This window comes from Sceloporus occidentalis, unplaced genomic scaffold (genome assembly GCF_023333645.1).
Source record: "Sceloporus occidentalis isolate IW3139 unplaced genomic scaffold, rSceOcc1.0.p SCAF_209, whole genome shotgun sequence".
NCBI lineage: Eukaryota > Metazoa > Chordata > Lepidosauria > Squamata > Phrynosomatidae > Sceloporus > Sceloporus occidentalis.
Window position 1 is genome coordinate 810,475 of NW_028317189.1, and position 16,844 is coordinate 827,318.

Below are 16,844 nucleotides of genomic sequence, written 5' to 3' on the forward strand. Positions count from 1 at the left end.
GTCGCTGAACTTGAATGTCCACAAAACATTTTCTGCCATCTTGGGATCAGCAGGCTCCTTCACGTTCAGCTTCTGAGCAAATTAATATCTACGGGGACTCATCTTGAGAATCTTACACACACTTGGGGACTCGCTGTCTCAATGGCGCTGAAACGTTGCCATTTATTAAGAGAAATACCTCTAGGTACTGATATTAACTACAGGAGAAAGAATTAGTCAAAAGAGGAGAACTACAAGTAAAATGTGACAGAGGGGACGCGGAGGCAGAAGGAGAGATACAGGGGAAGATTACTTGGTTGCTGGGGTGGATATGGGTGAGGAGAAACTATTAAATAGGCAGCGTAGGTATGTGGGGATGTGAAAAGATAGGGGAGAGAAGAACCAGCTAACTGAACATAAACAGAGGAAACGAGCAGGCAGTGAAAGAACGGAGACACAGCTGAAAGGAACACTAGGACAGGAGCAGGACAGAGACTGAAGGAGACACATGAAGCAGCGAGTGCACCTGTCTCAGCCGGCCATCTGTCTGCGCTGTTCTCGGTGCGTTCTGCTCAGTTTTACAGCCAGGAATGAAGAGCAGTGGATTCCGATTCAGGGCGAGGGCCTTCCTGCCCAACCCAGGACATCGAGCATCAGCTCAGCGGGTCAGGACCTTCCAGACAGATCGTTGAGTTCTGCTTCTGCTTTGTAACTATATATATGCCACCACCCTTCAACAAACACAGACCCAGCTCCCAAAAACAAGACTACGCAGAGGCATATAGGATGTATGACAAACGTTTATCTGTTTTAGTGTATGTTAAAATGTACACGTAGCTTGCAACAGCAAGATGATGAGTGATGAACAATGTAACATGACTCCATTAACTATGCATAGGCAAATCCAAAAAGGGAACAAGCGTACAAATACAGATTTTGTGGCGCTGCTGGAATAATCAAGTACTCAGCGAACACCCAGCAGATACATACTAACTAATGTTATAGATGTTATAGAAAATCATGGCGCTGCCTTAATAGCATGTGCAGTATGTATGGGCTGATGAGTCCTTATTCTGTTGGATGTTCCACTTACTATGCAGGGCAGAGCTGTCTTTCAGGCAGGGCAAAGGGGCATCTGTCTATGGTCTAAACATTCATTGGGGTCTATAGAAGGCTGTCCTAGTGTCTGATTGAGGTGAAGGGAATGAAGGGAACCAAAGGGACAGAGATCGAAATGAAAAAAGAAGGGATACTGAACTATGGGTGTAATGGGAACCCTGGCGGTGTTTGGGTAATATAAAGGAGGAGGCACAAGCGGAGGACAGATCACAGTCCTATTAAAATTAAAGATGGCCCTGATCCGGAACCAACTTAACTCATCGTCATAACAAAAATCACCAGCTTGCCCCTTCAGCCGAACACGTCTCCTGACACCTAACATCCTTAACACCAACCGGCTTCACAACTGGGTCAGCTAATGTTCTGGAGGTGTAGAAAGGGTTCTTATTGATTTCAATGGGAGCATTTTCCCATCAATGATTGGCTGAATCATGCAGCCAATCAGTGGCGTCCTATGTTAGACATGTATTCTAACATTCTGATAAATGGTAATGACTTTTTTTTCCAGTTTTCAACAATGTGTATTAAATGACTTACAAACTACTTTAATATGCATTTTTTGTTGAGTATAGCGCCTGGGACAAAGAGATGAGATTCTTCATCTTCCCACAATTAACTGATATACAACACAATGTACCTAACCCATACAACACACAAATAAACAGCTACACAATTCTATCAATCCATTCCACTGACCTGTAAGTAAATGTATAATATATGCTGATGTACACAAGTATTTAAAAGGGGTCGCTATGCACAGCTAGGGAGGTCCATACTTTTAAAGGGACCCTCCAGCTATCATATGGACTTTGATGAGTACAACAGCTGAGCCGTTCCCTTTAAATTTCTGTGTGGTTCCCCCCTGTAAAAACATGGAGGAATTCCATGCTGAATCCCCATATACATTGTCTATTTGAGTTCTATAGAAGCACTTTCCTGCCACTGATTGGCTGCTTCCGGATCATATAGGGAATGGGGTGCCACTTGGCGGTATGTTCTCCCCTGGGCAAAGCATAGCAACCATTCCAGGTACACGGCCACCGAGGTTGTACAAATGACGTTGTACACACTGTTATCGACGTATAGTGAAGAAAACACAAGATTTCTTGCACCAAAGTGCAACAGATATTCACGAGAAGTATTAAAAGACATGGAACTTGACATTGACCTGGTTGAGAATCTGACCGGGTCTGTGAGGGAGTCTGAAGGTGGCCATACTGACTTCTGACATGGTATCTCATTGCTAAGTAAAGTTTTAGACTCCCAACACCCATTGCATTTTTCTCGGAACCTCTAGCTAATGGTTTGTTTCCAGCTCGTACATCTTCAAGACATACAGACGTTGGGTGTTATGCCACGGACGGCGTATCATTAGTACAGAATCTGTAATGGTGAATCTTTCTGCATTGGGTACGACTCGTGGGAAATATTTCCCATAAGCTCTTACTGTTCTGCATAACCTACATCTGATATTGTTTCCCGACGTACCTCGTTCAGTCTCTTTTGGTAATGGACATGCGGTAATTAAAGGTTTTATGATATATAATACAAGACATAGAACATGCGTCCGTCCTGATGGAGGCTCAGAAAGGACCCAACATGTAACCCACAAGCTGCCTAAACATCCAATCATTTATTTTATAATACATCATCATTTTTAACAAAAAAATTAGAAAATTTGGGATGCACTGATCTAGACAGAAGAAAAACCAAAACATCTTTTATAATAGAACAGTCGCACATGTCAGCGATGAGCCACGCATGCACATACAAACACGCATGTAAAAATCTCACTACATTTTATGTATGAGGTCACAGTGACCGATCATACACAATTATAGCAAAATCTAATTCTAGGCACCGTTTCTGACCTAAACGTATGGTATTCCCAGAGCCACACGGAAGGAACGGCCGCGTAACACGCAGGCAGTATCAGGAACAGACAAGCACCTGTATGAAGAGCCGCACACACCCCTCCATGCCATATATACTGAGGTAAATGAAAATAAATGGCAACTTTACGGTCATATAAATAGGAATTCACAAATCTCTCCACAGCTGTTAACACTGTACACACACACACACTGTTAGGGATACATATATTGTGCGCGCACCTATAAATATACGTACTCAATGACCAGGCCCAGGTCCCTGTTACGCAGTCACAAGATGCACAGTCACTAATACTCCTCCTACCCCCCTTACTGCCCCCTCCTCCCCCCTACACACCCTTCAGTCTCCGCTATTCCTCCCCAGCACCCCCTGCCCCCCCCCCCACCCAACTTCTCATGCACCCTTTCCCTCCCGCAGTTGTGTTACCGTTGGATCCTGTGCTGTACAGGCAGTGTCAGCATCATCCGCTGCTCCTGACTCCTGTAACCATGGTAACGGTTAATCCTCAGCATCACTAGGGAGCTAGTCGGTCCCCTCCCTGCATGCAGAGCATCATCAGCCCCTCCCTGCAGCCTATCAGCATACAACCCTCCTACCCTGCAGAGCATTACCCTGCAGAATATCACGGAGGGACGATATACGCAGTCGCTCCCTGTAGTATCTCCAGACTCGGTCTCCCTGCCTCCATCGCATCACGGAGTCCATCCCTACCATATGACACAATAGCAGCAGCATTATAGAACATGCTCTGCGTCGTTTGCTTCTATCGTCAGAGCTCCATCAGAACAATATGCAATTAAAATGTATTAAAAGAAAACAAAAAGCATTAATAAAGCCTCCTTTTCCACTATTTGCCACCTACGCTCATGTCTAGATCCAGCAACGACAAAAAAAAAAAAAAAAAAAAGATACTCTGGTTTCCAAGACGACAACTTTTTTTGTTAAAGGCCGTTATTTTCTTTTCATGGGAAAATAAGGGCTTTTTTTTTAATTATTTTTTTTTTTTACCTATTCTCTGTCTGCTAAGTCTTGGCGTTTAATCCACTAGCCATCTATCCACATTTCACGAAACAACCGAAAATGGCCCTTCCACGTTTCTGGTGAAATAGCAGCAAACAGTGTTTGGAGGTTACGATGTACAAAGTCAGCAAATACCAGAGAGAGAACGGGAAAGCTAACGGGAGGGGGGGAGATTAACCTGACTCTGTACACATCAGTTGTATTGTATAAATGGGATATTCTCCCGATCCGTCCTATAAACGGAGACACAGACCTCTTATTTAATTAATTGTGATACCGTGTACCGGCCGCAGTCCCCAACAGCTAACGTTATATACAGTATATATATATATATATATATATATACATACACATGTGCTATTAGATATGATAAGCTACAAACATCTGGAATTGCCACGTTAGGATTTTCCTATCCTTTCCTGCCATTTTTCACTTGGAGTCAGTGATCCCTGTTCATTAGGTATATTTTACAGTCAAGCGCATGTCACTATGTCCTACACATCGCTGGTTGTTCCCTGTTACCCCAGCTCTGTCACCTGATTTCCGGGGACTGTTTAGCGGCCGGACCCCGCAGGAATGCCCACTGAAACCTGGGCACGATCACTAAATGGCTGTAGTCCTGTTAGTCCGCTGTTCTGGGAATATGCGAGACTCACGATGGCGCACAGCCTGGGCTGGTTCCCGATAGAGAGCCCACCTGGGAACCCTGGTTTTCTTCATGTCATCTGGAGACCAGGGTTTGGTAACCGCGGTCGTTGAACTTTCGCCTGGCTAGACCTCGGACCCCACCAGGGGACCTTTTCATCGCTGTGGTTCGGGGTCCAGCTCACAAATCAGGGAGTTTTTTTTTTGACTGGGACCCCAGCTATCCATCACTACCCCGGGATTGCAGCACCTTTGTGTCGTTCGGGTATTGCTGCCTTCATTATGCTCTTAATCAAGATCTGCATATGGATATAAGTCGGCCTCAAGTTTTACCTCAACACCGGTTCTGTCTGATGTTTGGGGTAATTTGCTATAATCGCTATTTTCCCATTAGCGTCGTACTTCAACTCTGTGTGTACAGGGGACCCGGTTCCTGTCCTGGGCTTCTGAAGCCACCTTAGAAGCCCAACGAGATGTCTTTATAACAAACATATGGAATGGCAAGCAAATAATGTACCGTATTTGGTTGAGTATGAGTTTCTTTTCCCCCAGAAAATCGGAAAAAGCGAACCTTGCAGGGTCACCTGTTTAGAAATTACAGGGAAAAAAGTTAACTTAAAACTGATATAGCGTGGAAAAACAATTCACACCCAGGAGAGACATACGCTGAGGTCAAGTATGTGCTGCAGCCGTTTGTCTATAGATGAGTCTTGCCAACAAAAAGCTTGGTCTGAAGAGAGACCACGTATTTAATACAGAAGGAGCTGGTGTTGAGTTCTGTTATAACCAGTAATGTTGCACCATAAAGGAACAGGTCATAAATCACATGTGACCATGAATGGAAGAGTGTCCTTCAAGGGTGATGGGCAAAAAGTAGATGTTGGTGCCGAGATGTAGCACGCTAAATCATCCCTGAACTGGCATAAGGAAATTGCATTATCAGCACTGGAACGCGAGGGGGAAAAAGCTTCGCCACCTTTAGATTTGGCTCTACCTAATGTATCTCTTTGTTAGACCCCTTGAATATATGTATTGTAGGAAGCACCATGTCACCTGTTGGGAGCCCAAACATTTCTTAGGTTAACGATGCCTTTATTATTCAACACAAGTACATAGTAGGCTCAGATACAGCTTTTGAACGTGAGGGCTACAAGAACCTCCAGTGTTCTTTTATAACACTTTTAAATTTGAGCCCTTCAGAACCTGCTGATGAATTGCTTCTTCGTTTCCAGACAGTAACTGGACGATGCATCACCCTGCTGGCTGTCTTTGTCTTAATGCTATTTAAATCCACTGTGTGCAGGCAGATCAGCTCCTGGACCAAAACGACATATTGACTTATGTGCTATATTTACAGTCCAACTAAGGCACTCTACACACACCAACACTATCCTACTGACAATATAGCCATCACCCACTAGATGCTGCATCCCCATTGTACAGTGGCTTTGGAATAGATACAATCGTTACCTTTTAACATGAGTTGTGTGATGGTATGGCACTAGCCTGTGGCATGCTGTGGTTTTTAAGCCTTCTGGTAGAAGCTGTGCTCTCACGCACATCTTAATACAGAAAAACAAAGATGGGCCAACATCAAGACAGAAGAGGAAAAATAAACCCCAAAGCACTAAATCATTCCCATAGAAACAAGAACTTTTATTCTGTAGAGTACGAAACAGATGGCAATACGTTTAGTCCGTTAGAGTATCGAGCGTTAGAGAACGCAAACATTGCATTCAGGTTGTCCACTGATAATACTGCCTCTGTTGAAACTGTACCAAGGTAAGAGTCATGTCTCTCCACCCCATGTGTCCAGATGATTGTAGCGCAAAGTTTGCACACTGGTAAGTTTAAGCGACTGGTGGAAGTGACCATGTAGACAAAGTTGGAAGCAGGGATGAGGTGGGAGACTAGGAAAAGCTGGACCTGCAGAGAGACATAAGTTAAATATTAAAAAATATTAGGTCTACTGAGACCTTAGGTTAGTGGTAAGAATAGGACTACAACTGTATAGTTGTAGCTATTATGGCTTTTAGTGTTTATATGACCTTCACAGGTATGGTGGAAAGGGTGAGGGGAAAGGCATTTACCTCACACATCTTCATTTCTTAGCAGCTGGCTTCCTGCCTCTTCCAGCACCTTTGCCCTAAACAGAAAGAATTACACCGACCGCAAAACCTTTATGTCCCATTTGGACTCAGAAATTAGGTCAAAACCAGATTTAATACACGGACGGAATGAATGTACCTTTTTAGCTGGACTCTCTTCTTCAGAGCTCCTGGGATGATGGGGTGGGAAGAGAAGGAGACAAAAAAAAAAAAAAAAAAAAAAAAAGTTAGGCAATAGGTGTTAGCCTAAAACCTCATGCATTTGTGAACAAGGAAAGACACTTACTCTTCCTCTTTATCCATTTTCTTCTTCTAGGACAAAAAGACAACAGTTACCCAAAAGCTAAACCTGGGGCCAGTGTTGACTGGACCATTCCATGCAGCAAGCTCTACATATGGAGAAGGGATTTTGGTCAACTGGTACTTGTACCTTCGCCTGGGCTCCTTTCTTTGTGGCAGCCGGTCTTTTCACAGCTTTGGGAGGAGATTCCGGGTCTTCTTCCACTTCCTCCTCCTCGCCCTCTTCCTCTTCTTCTCCCTCCTCTTCTGCCCAAGAGTAGTCTTCTTCCACTAGAAGTTAAGGGAAATCCCATGGAAAAGGTTGATTATTAAGTTACTTCCCATGCTTGAACACCACACCGAGCCAATTCTTTATGACGCTAATAAAACACTTTACAACCTAGACGTTCGTAGGCCACAGTGATTGGCTAGGTTTTATATCGCACATTTGATTCTTTACTATAAGAATAATATACAAATATGCAGCTCTTTGTGATCACCATGTAAAACCTAGACTTGTTCCAACAATATTCTGGAAACCTCATTTTAAAGCAATAGTAAAACAATTAAAAGTTGCGGGGATGGTTTCAGGCCCTAAAGTCAAGGTGGCTGCTGGACCCGTTAAGTATCCAACCCATTTGGGGTACTGTAGCTGCCTGCTTTCCCTGTGTTTTCATAGAAGTCTGGCTATTTACAGAAAGTTACGTGTATATACACACACACACACACACACACACAGACTTAATGTACTTACATGCAATGTGTTGACCACTGATAAAAACTGGGCCAGACCCGGCTTTTAACCGGAACGTGATTGGGGGAGTAAGTTCCAGGCCAACCATGGTAGCCTGCGAAAAGAAGGACATTTATCCATTGTGTCACTGGCCAGCGTACCAATCCAGATTAATGGGACGAGTACTTACCATGGGCAGAATAGAAGGTTTTAGGGTGGCAATCGGTACTGGTTTTGCATCAGCCCCCTCCTCCTCTGGCACTATCTCTACAATGTGAAATTCATCCTTGGCTTTTTCTCCTAGACAAACCTGGTGTAAAAAATCCCCATCATGAAGTTTAGATTAAAAAAAACTGGCATGAAAAGCATATGCAAGGATACCGCGTGCACACAGTCATAAGAGGTTTTTCCCAAGGGTGCCCCTCCATCTTAAGGGGAAGCTGTATGGAGAATGGAAGTTTTTCACCTTAAATATAAGATACAGTATCATAGGTTGTCATAAATGTGTTTTTTGTTCCAATAAACCCCCTTTATCCGCAGACCCGGAGGCCGCAATTTTTGTCGGTCATGTGATATTTTGGGTGACTTTCCCGGCTCAAACACCACTGAGCCGATTCTTTATGGCAGTGCCAATGAAGTCCATCCCTCCATAGACTTTCAATAGCCAGAGTGTCCGGTTGAGTAATTAAGACTAAGCAGTTCCATTGTTTTCCCAGAGACAGCATGATAAGGAGTCAAGGTGTTTTGTCTAGCACCCTGGGCTAAAATAGACCTAGAACACACAAATGGCTATGCCTCATTTAACCTAAATGAAATGTGGCGCGACTTCCCCTTTAACCCTTGTTAAGAGGAGTGGGTTTAAAAACAAAAAAAAAACAAAACACTATTATCGGCCCCTCCACTAGCAGATTTCCCTTCTGTTTTTTGCAAGACCTCATGCTCTATGACTCTACGTACAAACGAGGAACTAACCGTTCTCAGAGCCAGCTGGTGTTCACACTTGTCTTCGTCTGACACTTTAAACACAAATGTTTTATTCTGGTCACTCAGCTCACACCCTGTAGAATAAGGGCAGATGTTACACGGCAGGTACAGACTACACAGACCAACCCCCCCCCCCACGCATGTTTATTATCACTACTAAGCCGATATATCACCTTCTGTTTCGTGGCAGCGCCCAGCGTTATAGACCTGGCAGGGAGGGCACCCATGATTGTTTAACGCCAGTGTTAGAAAGAGCTAAGGTTTCCTCACAAGGTTCCACAGCCACAGATAAGGGGTAACTAAGACCACTGAGGCTCGATCCACGGACCGCAGGGACATAACCAAATGAAGAGTTTGCCCCACAAAAATTTCCACCCTACCATGAAATAGCAGTTTTGCACATGAGCGACTCAAGTGGACACCAAAAGCTCAAGACAAGCAACGCCATATTTCCTTTTCAGAAATAAAAGCCTATAATCGCCCCTCTTACCCCATATAAGAGACACGGGTTTCTCAAGCTTGCTGGTGTTACTGACAGTAGAAGCCATGTTAACAGATCACACTCTGCATGAGACAAGAAAGCAAAGGATGAGGAACAAGCACGATCACATCTAATAACCCATCCACATCCACCGACCGGCAGGCCCGGTATACCCATTATACAGCACTGCAGAATATGACAGCGCTATATAAAGCAGATACAATAATTAATATGCACTAGCATTAAAAACATCTACCCAGATCAAGCTCATCAACTGACCATTAAACATCTAACGCCCACAAACATAAGGCTATGAGGGCAGAGACTAAATAAAAAAAAAAAAAAATATATATATATATATATATATATATATATATATATATATATATCTCTCATCACACTACAGACCCTCTCTCAAAGGCCCACTGACTACACACCACCCAAGCTGTCAGATCAGAGGAGAAGGAGGGAGGTGAAGGCTGCTTTATAAAGGTGAAGAACCACATGAGGCTGATTAGCGTTTAACGTAAAGGTGTGTGGCCGTCCCCGCGGGCCGAATCAAGCTGTTTGGAAAGGCTTTAACCTCTAAGTTACCCCATATTCTTATTTAATTTCTGATCTGTACCATGTATTTCTAATAACCCAGGTAAAGGAACATAAGGTCACCTAACCTATAGGGAAGATTCACAGGCTACACACTGATCCCTGGTGCGGAGGGGTATAGGATTATATATTGATTAGCCCAAAAAATATGCCGGGGGTTAACGGAAGGGTCTGTGATGCTATGATATAAACCGGGTGTCTTCCTGTCCCGGTTAAAGGAGTGAAGCAAAAAAATCTGCGCACGTTCACTAAACATGTCACTCGGATTATTTGTCGATAAGTATAACTGGAGATATTTGGTTTAAAAGTCCATTCCATGGAAGCTGAGATTGGCGGCAGCCTGTGGCAAAACCAGCATTATCTAATTCATTTCTTTGCTTCTCCGCACTCAATATTACAAAGGCTGCCTTAACCAATCAATAACCATAGTTGAGAGATGGTGTACTGGGGAGGAATAATCCCAAGAAAGATCCTGAGAAAAGAAAGTTAAGATAGCTGCCCCATGGTATACAAACTACGTGTTTATATATATATATACTACAGGTTTTATATGTATAATAATATATATAATATTCTTACAGAGGTGTATCCACTTTAAGAATCAGACCCAGCGGTGCCGTTATGTAAAGCAAAGGCACAATTTATTGGCCAACGCGTTTTGTGCTTGGGTTCTTAATATTTTAAGTAATTAGGAGATTTTTCTGCTGGTATGGCAACAAAGCTGCTTATTATATCCATGCCCTTTGGGCCATTCAGGGTTTCCCATCATTCATTTGGGTGATATTACCGTATTTGCTCGATTATAAGAGGAGGTTTTTCAGAGCAAATGCTCTGAAAAATAACCATCGTCTTATATTCGAGGTCGTCTTCTAATCAGACCTAAAATAGAGGTCTGACTACAAGACTAAGATCCAGATCCCCCGCAGCGCTGCAGGGGACCCGGATCCTCCTCTCCAGCAGCCGGTGGGCGTCTGCAACCTCCACTTCTGCCGGGGCTTCTATGACGGAGCACCGGCATCACATGACCTTCCGGTGCTCATTCACAGAAGCTCTGGGGGTAGTGCTTTGCCAAGGAATCTGGAGCACGGGGAGAAGTCTAAAGAAGCATTGGTAAGTTGAGGGAGGGTAAGAGTGGCTTATGGGGGGGCTTTAAAGGGCTTTCTGAAGACAGAGTAGCATATAGGGGGTTAAATGTCTGAGAGTGTGACGGGACCGACCTGTACCCCGGGTGGGTATGCCCGCCAATGATGCTTCCTCCGCCCCATGGCCACCGGGACACCAGCAATTAACCCCTTCAGCGCCAGACAGAACCGGCGTACAGAGAAAAGGGGTTGCCTTACCACTGTGGCTAGCCGCAGCTGAGCTACACAGTGGGGCTATTGTCCTGTAAAGGACAATAAGTGATCATAGCAGAGAACACAGCTCTTCAGGAACCTCGGCGGCACTGTAGTATACAGAAGTATAGCAATACAGCGCTCTACTGCCGTGATAGTTCAAAGTTCCGCCATGGCAAGCCGGACGTGGGTTCCGTAACCGTGACGGCTAACCCCCACTCTCCTAGAAGTCTTATCGACCGGGAATCTACAGACGGCTCCCTCCCGGGACCACCCCTGGTCGACACCACCCGTGGGGTATTATTATTATTATCCTTTATTTATATAGCGCCAACAGTTTACGCAGCGCTTAATACAATACATAAATTCAAGGGATATGACAAGACAAGAATTGACAGACTAAGACAAACCGATACATTTGGTGGAGAGAGCCCTGCTCGCAAGCTTACATGATAGTGCTGTGGTTGGGCCGAGGGCGTCTGGGCTATGCAGGGTTAAAAGTCTGGGGGCAGCACATGGACAGAGTAACATATGAGGGGAGAACAAAAGCCTAACAAAAATTACAACATACACTGGGAAATACAGGCATCACAAACAATAACTATTACAGACGGCACCGATTAAAATTTATTAAAATGAATATCAGGGAGGCAGAGTGCCATATAGGGGGGTATTATGCATTTCCGGGGGGCAGAGTGGCATATCTGGTGCAGATGTGTATAACTGGGGGCAAGTTGGCAAGTAAAAGGAGATCAAAACAGAAAATGCATTTTTCTCAATCATAGTTTTTATTAAATATGAAAAAATAGTTTTATTTACTAGTAAAACTGTTTTTCTTATAGGGTCGTCTTATATTCAGGCTTTTTCTTTTCTAAATTAATATTCGAATTTTAGGGGGTCGTCTTATAATCAGGGTTTAGTTTTTAAATTGCTATATATATATTGCACTTAGTTTTTAAATTTCTATACAGAGTACGCTACAAAGTACACTGCTATAATAAGAGCTAGCAGCGCCCAAAGGTGTCTTATCACCATAGCAACCACGTTTACTGTAACTGTCCTACCCCAAAAGCCCTAAAGAATATTTTTTATAATTTCGGGTGCTATTGGAACTAGAAGCTCTCCGAAGATTAGAAGCCATAAGACTCTTAGCTATGTGTTTCGGGTCAGACAAGTAATGCTGTGACCCTATTAATTCTCCTAACACATTATATTCCACCTGCAACAACCTGGTTTCCATGGTAACTGTCTCTCGGCCTTTACGTAGAACCATATCATTCATTGGCTACATGACCCATGACTCCACCCATCAACCAGAGGGAAACGTTACCCAGAATCCCAATGGGCGGGACAGTAAAGATGGCGGAGCAGGATTCATTGGCGCAAGAAGTCATAGGATTTTCATAGGTGGGAGGTCAGATGTCAAAGGTGAACACAATGGCGGCGCCTGGTGAAGCGATGGGAGGCCTGGGGTCCCTGGTAAGTGGGCATAAAGCGTTGGCGGCATTGAATGCTTAATATGGTTATGGACATTTTCGGGCGTTTGCCATGTTTTCCTGTATTTACCCCTCTGACGGGGCGACCGGGCGGGGTTAATGCAGTGTGTGTGTGTGTGTGTGTGTGTGTGCGCGCCCTAGAACACGTGACTTACTTGTTTTACTTCATTTTGGGGTAAATACAGATTTTCCTATGTAAATTAAATGGTTTACTTTTCCTACTTTAAACAATTTCTTTAGGGTCTTGCTTTATTATTCATGCCCTTCAGTGAGTTTGTCCAAAGATCACAGTAGGAAATAGAATTTCAAACTCTGCATTCATTTAAAACATGAATAAATTGCTCATAAACACCCCCGGGTAATATACTGCTTTAATGTAATTTATTTCCAGTATCTAAGGGGTTACTTAGAATATTCCGCTACCAGGTGATCTAACTTTTAAAATACCAGCAGCGAGGAAACACGGCTAAAAAATACAGAAATTATAGATTATTCTATATCTCAGTCCGTGACCTCTCTCTTCCAGGGGGCCGCCGAAGCGCTATCCGTGGCTCAAGCGTTGTCCTTACCGGCGGAAGCGTACGGAAATGATGTAAGTACAACCGTTTGCAACTTTGTAAGAATCGGGCGTTGTGGATAAATAGTAATGCTGTTGCAAAGTTTGAAAATGGTACTCGGTTGCTACGGCAACAAGACCACAGTGATCTGTCATAACACTATGATACGCAATAAAGCGATAACTAAGCAGCAGCGCTGTGGAATATGATGGTGTTCTATAAATCCATAATAAAAATAACCTGTGTTATTTGGTCGCAGTGGTATTATAGAAAATATAAAAATAAAAAAACTCCAACTGCAAAAAAATTAATTTTCTTTGTAATTTTTTATTTTTTAAGCCCAATGTGGAGATGATTTGGGCAATGAAGGCCTATCAACACGCAGAGGTATATTTTAATGTAAGTATGCATTAACTAATGTGGCATATAAGAGGTGGGATCTGTTAACCCCCTCTACACCTCCTACATAAATAGGATTTTATATATATATAATATATTGTGTGTGTGTATATATATATATATATATATATATATATATATATATACGTATATAAATATATATTTTAAATATAAAATGTGTGTTAACTAAACTCCACTGACGTGCCTCCTCCATTAGCTTATCTCCTCGGTGGATCCCCGTATCCTAAAGCTGACCAAGACGGATGACCTGATTTACAAAACGTTTAGAGAAGAGTTTCCAGACCTTCGTATCGACAAGATAGACGCGGAGGAGCTGAAGTCTGCAGAAGCCAAAGAGGTGAGGCCACTGAAAGCCTCCTTGGTCCCGTACATCTTTAATGTATACGTCTCCTCCTTACATAGACCCCCTTTGTATGACGGCACCCAGAAACTGCATACATTTTTACAGCTATGCCGGCAAATCCCCCTAAACCGAAATACTATTTATTATCGCCGTTGGCTCCCAGGTGTCTAATTTAGCGTTTCGTTTCTATGACTTGTATCTGTGACGCGCTGCCGCGTTGTTTTCTGTCTTGAAGAGATGGCGACCCTTTTGCATGAAGTTTGAGAAGCTGGTAGAGGACTTTAACTACGGGACCTTATTGAGACTGGACAGCAGCCGTGATTATACAGAGGAGAACACCATCTTCTGTGAGTGATACACCCGGCCAGATGTTTGTATGAGAAACACGTCGCTAAACGGCGGTCGGGGTACAATTCGGGTCTCCTTAGCCATTGGGGGATGTGGGAAGGGGAGCGCACGGAGCCCAATTATTAGAAGAGAGACGAGAGCATGTAAATGTATACTTAGATCCTTCCAAATACTGAGGGATTGGGGCTTAAACATCATAATTTCAGTAACGCTTTAAAGAATATGGGAAATGCTTTTTTTTTTTCCCAGCCCCCGCGCTCTCAATAAAGCCCGCTGGGCGAATCCATACGGCGTAACATATTGGTTGGATCCGTCCCTGTCCGTGTGGGATGGTTCGCACGTGTGTGGTGTGCGGCTTGGATATTTTCTATATCCATTCATTAAAGTTTTACTGAAATGATGTTATTAGTGTTAAGAGAAACATTTTTTTTTTTTTACCATGAAGTGGCAGTCGATTTCCATAACGTTTCCCTTTATACTGGTTTGAAATGTCATCTATTCAGTGATAACGGTACGGTTTAGGCATGCAGGGTCTCATTAGGCAGCGAGGGGTTAAGGTCCGTTGTAATTGCTGCTTCATGGCATGGATCTGTTTATTTCAGAACGCTCATTTCCTGTGATTTTGTATTTTCGGTATTTTTTCCCCCCAAGAATCACAGCCCTGCGTTGGGGTGGAATTAGGGCTGGTATTTTAGGCTCTGCTGGTTATTGCTTACTGTGGGAAGTGTAATAAGTCCTCGTTATTTTATTTTATAGCGACCCGGATCCAGTTTTTTGCTATTGAAATCGCACGGAACCGGGAAGGATATAACGATAAAGTCTTTCAGCGCAGAGCCGCAGAGGGCAAATAATGAAAGCGGAAGCCGGATAACCCAACGGATGGAGACAAACAGGGTCATGCAGGGTGGCAGCTTAAAAAACGCTTGGAAACGGTGATGGTTTCCTGCTAACGGCGAATCCGCGGTGGTGTCTCCCTCATCCCCTTCTATGCCTTACAAGCTTTTAACAATTTGCAGCCGCGATGGTGGCAGAATCACAAAGCTTACGGACTTTCAATAAAACGCCTTTAGTGGTAGGGCCGCCTCGTCATGTATGTAAACTGTCACTGTAATCCCAAACTGGGAAACGGTTTCCACCGTATAGAAGGTGGAGGTGCCAACTTTTCCACTTACTTTATGTGTGTGTTAATGTTTCCTCTATGTGCTGGTGGAGGGTGGTCCTCTTTGGGGGTGGAGGGTATACCGTACATATGGGACGGTCTCGGTGTATTCAGGCCTGATGGACTTCAGACTTTATTCAAAACAAATGGATGGAGATTCCCCCGTGGTGTTTTTGTGCCGGCTGTAACAGGAAGGTCGGGGGTAATCCTGTAAGGGGTTAGCGTAATGATCGGTGGGTAACAGCGTGGTCGTTCCTCTACCTAGTGACGCGCCAGGCTGCCGGGCTGGGTTTATGAGCATGCAAACTACCAAATACACTTGCTTCTGAAATTTTTAGGCAGGAAAACACCAGTTACTGCCACACGTATTTTAAAAGCACAGCCTCTGTGTCCCCTCTCACCTTACTGCAGAAATATCTACCGGCCGGGTAATTGTGACCATTACACCATCCAGACAAGGGCTAACTTATAGTGCAATAATAAACTAAAATCATACACCGTACATCAGGGCCGTCTACCATTTACAACCGAGACCGGCTTCTCCAGTGATGCAGATGGCAAGTCCATGTCCCCGGGCCTGCGATAAACCCTCAGCGATGCCGTTCATTACATCAGGAAGTTTTCAAATGGACTAAATCAATCACCTTACTATAGGAACTGGGCCTTATACACAACCAGCTTACCCTGCATCACTCAGCTAACAAAAAAAATACACATGCTGCACTAAAAGCATACGCTTAACACTATATATACCTAGACACACACACTATCTCCTTCCTCTCCCTTGCATGCCTAACCAAAGGCTCACCTGACACTTGATACCATACTACTTACATTCATGCTAACACTACATACATACATGTACACACACACACACTCTCAATTCCTTCTTCAATTATTCTTGCAGCTCATACACCACTCTCACATTTTTATGTATATATGTGTTAGACCCCTTGGAACTCTTTCATGGAGCTGTCGGGGAATACGTATGGCGCGCATACAACCCAAGGAGCTTGGGGGCAGTGTAAGAGGGCAAATGCAAAGGGGTGATTCTGATAAACCGCTTCATTCATCTGTAAAGGGAAAACACAAAGCATAATTTTAAGTGATATAAATATGGTGGGCAGAGCACCCCTATAGATATGCTTTATCCAGGGCCATCCAAGCCATTCTTGGAGAAGAAACTCACTTGGTTTGACCCTTCGTAAGGTCAATCGAAGTTGGTGAGATTAAACTGCAGCTCCCCTGTTAATTCCCTCCTCGTTAAGTAAACCCCTAGTGTGCTCACAGTGCATTTTGGGACGACATCCCAGGGTTCCAGATGCACCCAAAATAATGTATTA

The 16,844-nt window shown here is 43.7% G+C and overlaps 2 protein-coding genes across 2 annotated transcripts; one reads left to right on the forward strand and one right to left on the reverse strand.

Annotated features, from left to right (window-relative positions):
* Positions 1-6,757: 6,757 nt before the first annotated feature.
* NPM2 (nucleophosmin/nucleoplasmin 2) lies at positions 6,758-9,308 on the reverse strand. Its single transcript, XM_089502740.1, has 8 exons — positions 9,251-9,308; positions 8,749-8,834; positions 7,967-8,086; positions 7,798-7,891; positions 7,195-7,334; positions 7,051-7,076; positions 6,904-6,934; positions 6,758-6,802 (listed from the first exon to the last, which is right to left on the reverse strand). Exons 1-8 carry the CDS (start codon positions 9,306-9,308, stop codon positions 6,758-6,760), a joined length of 600 nt encoding a protein of 199 aa, XP_089358866.1.
* A 3,307-nt stretch (positions 9,309-12,615) lies between these two features.
* PBDC1 (polysaccharide biosynthesis domain containing 1) lies at positions 12,616-15,193 on the forward strand. Its single transcript, XM_089502725.1, has 6 exons — positions 12,616-12,657; positions 13,201-13,266; positions 13,571-13,630; positions 13,848-13,988; positions 14,230-14,341; positions 15,099-15,193. The coding sequence occupies exons 1-6, from the start codon at positions 12,616-12,618 to the stop codon at positions 15,191-15,193; spliced, it is 516 nt and encodes a 171-aa protein (XP_089358851.1).
* Positions 15,194-16,844: the final 1,651 nt, after the last annotated feature.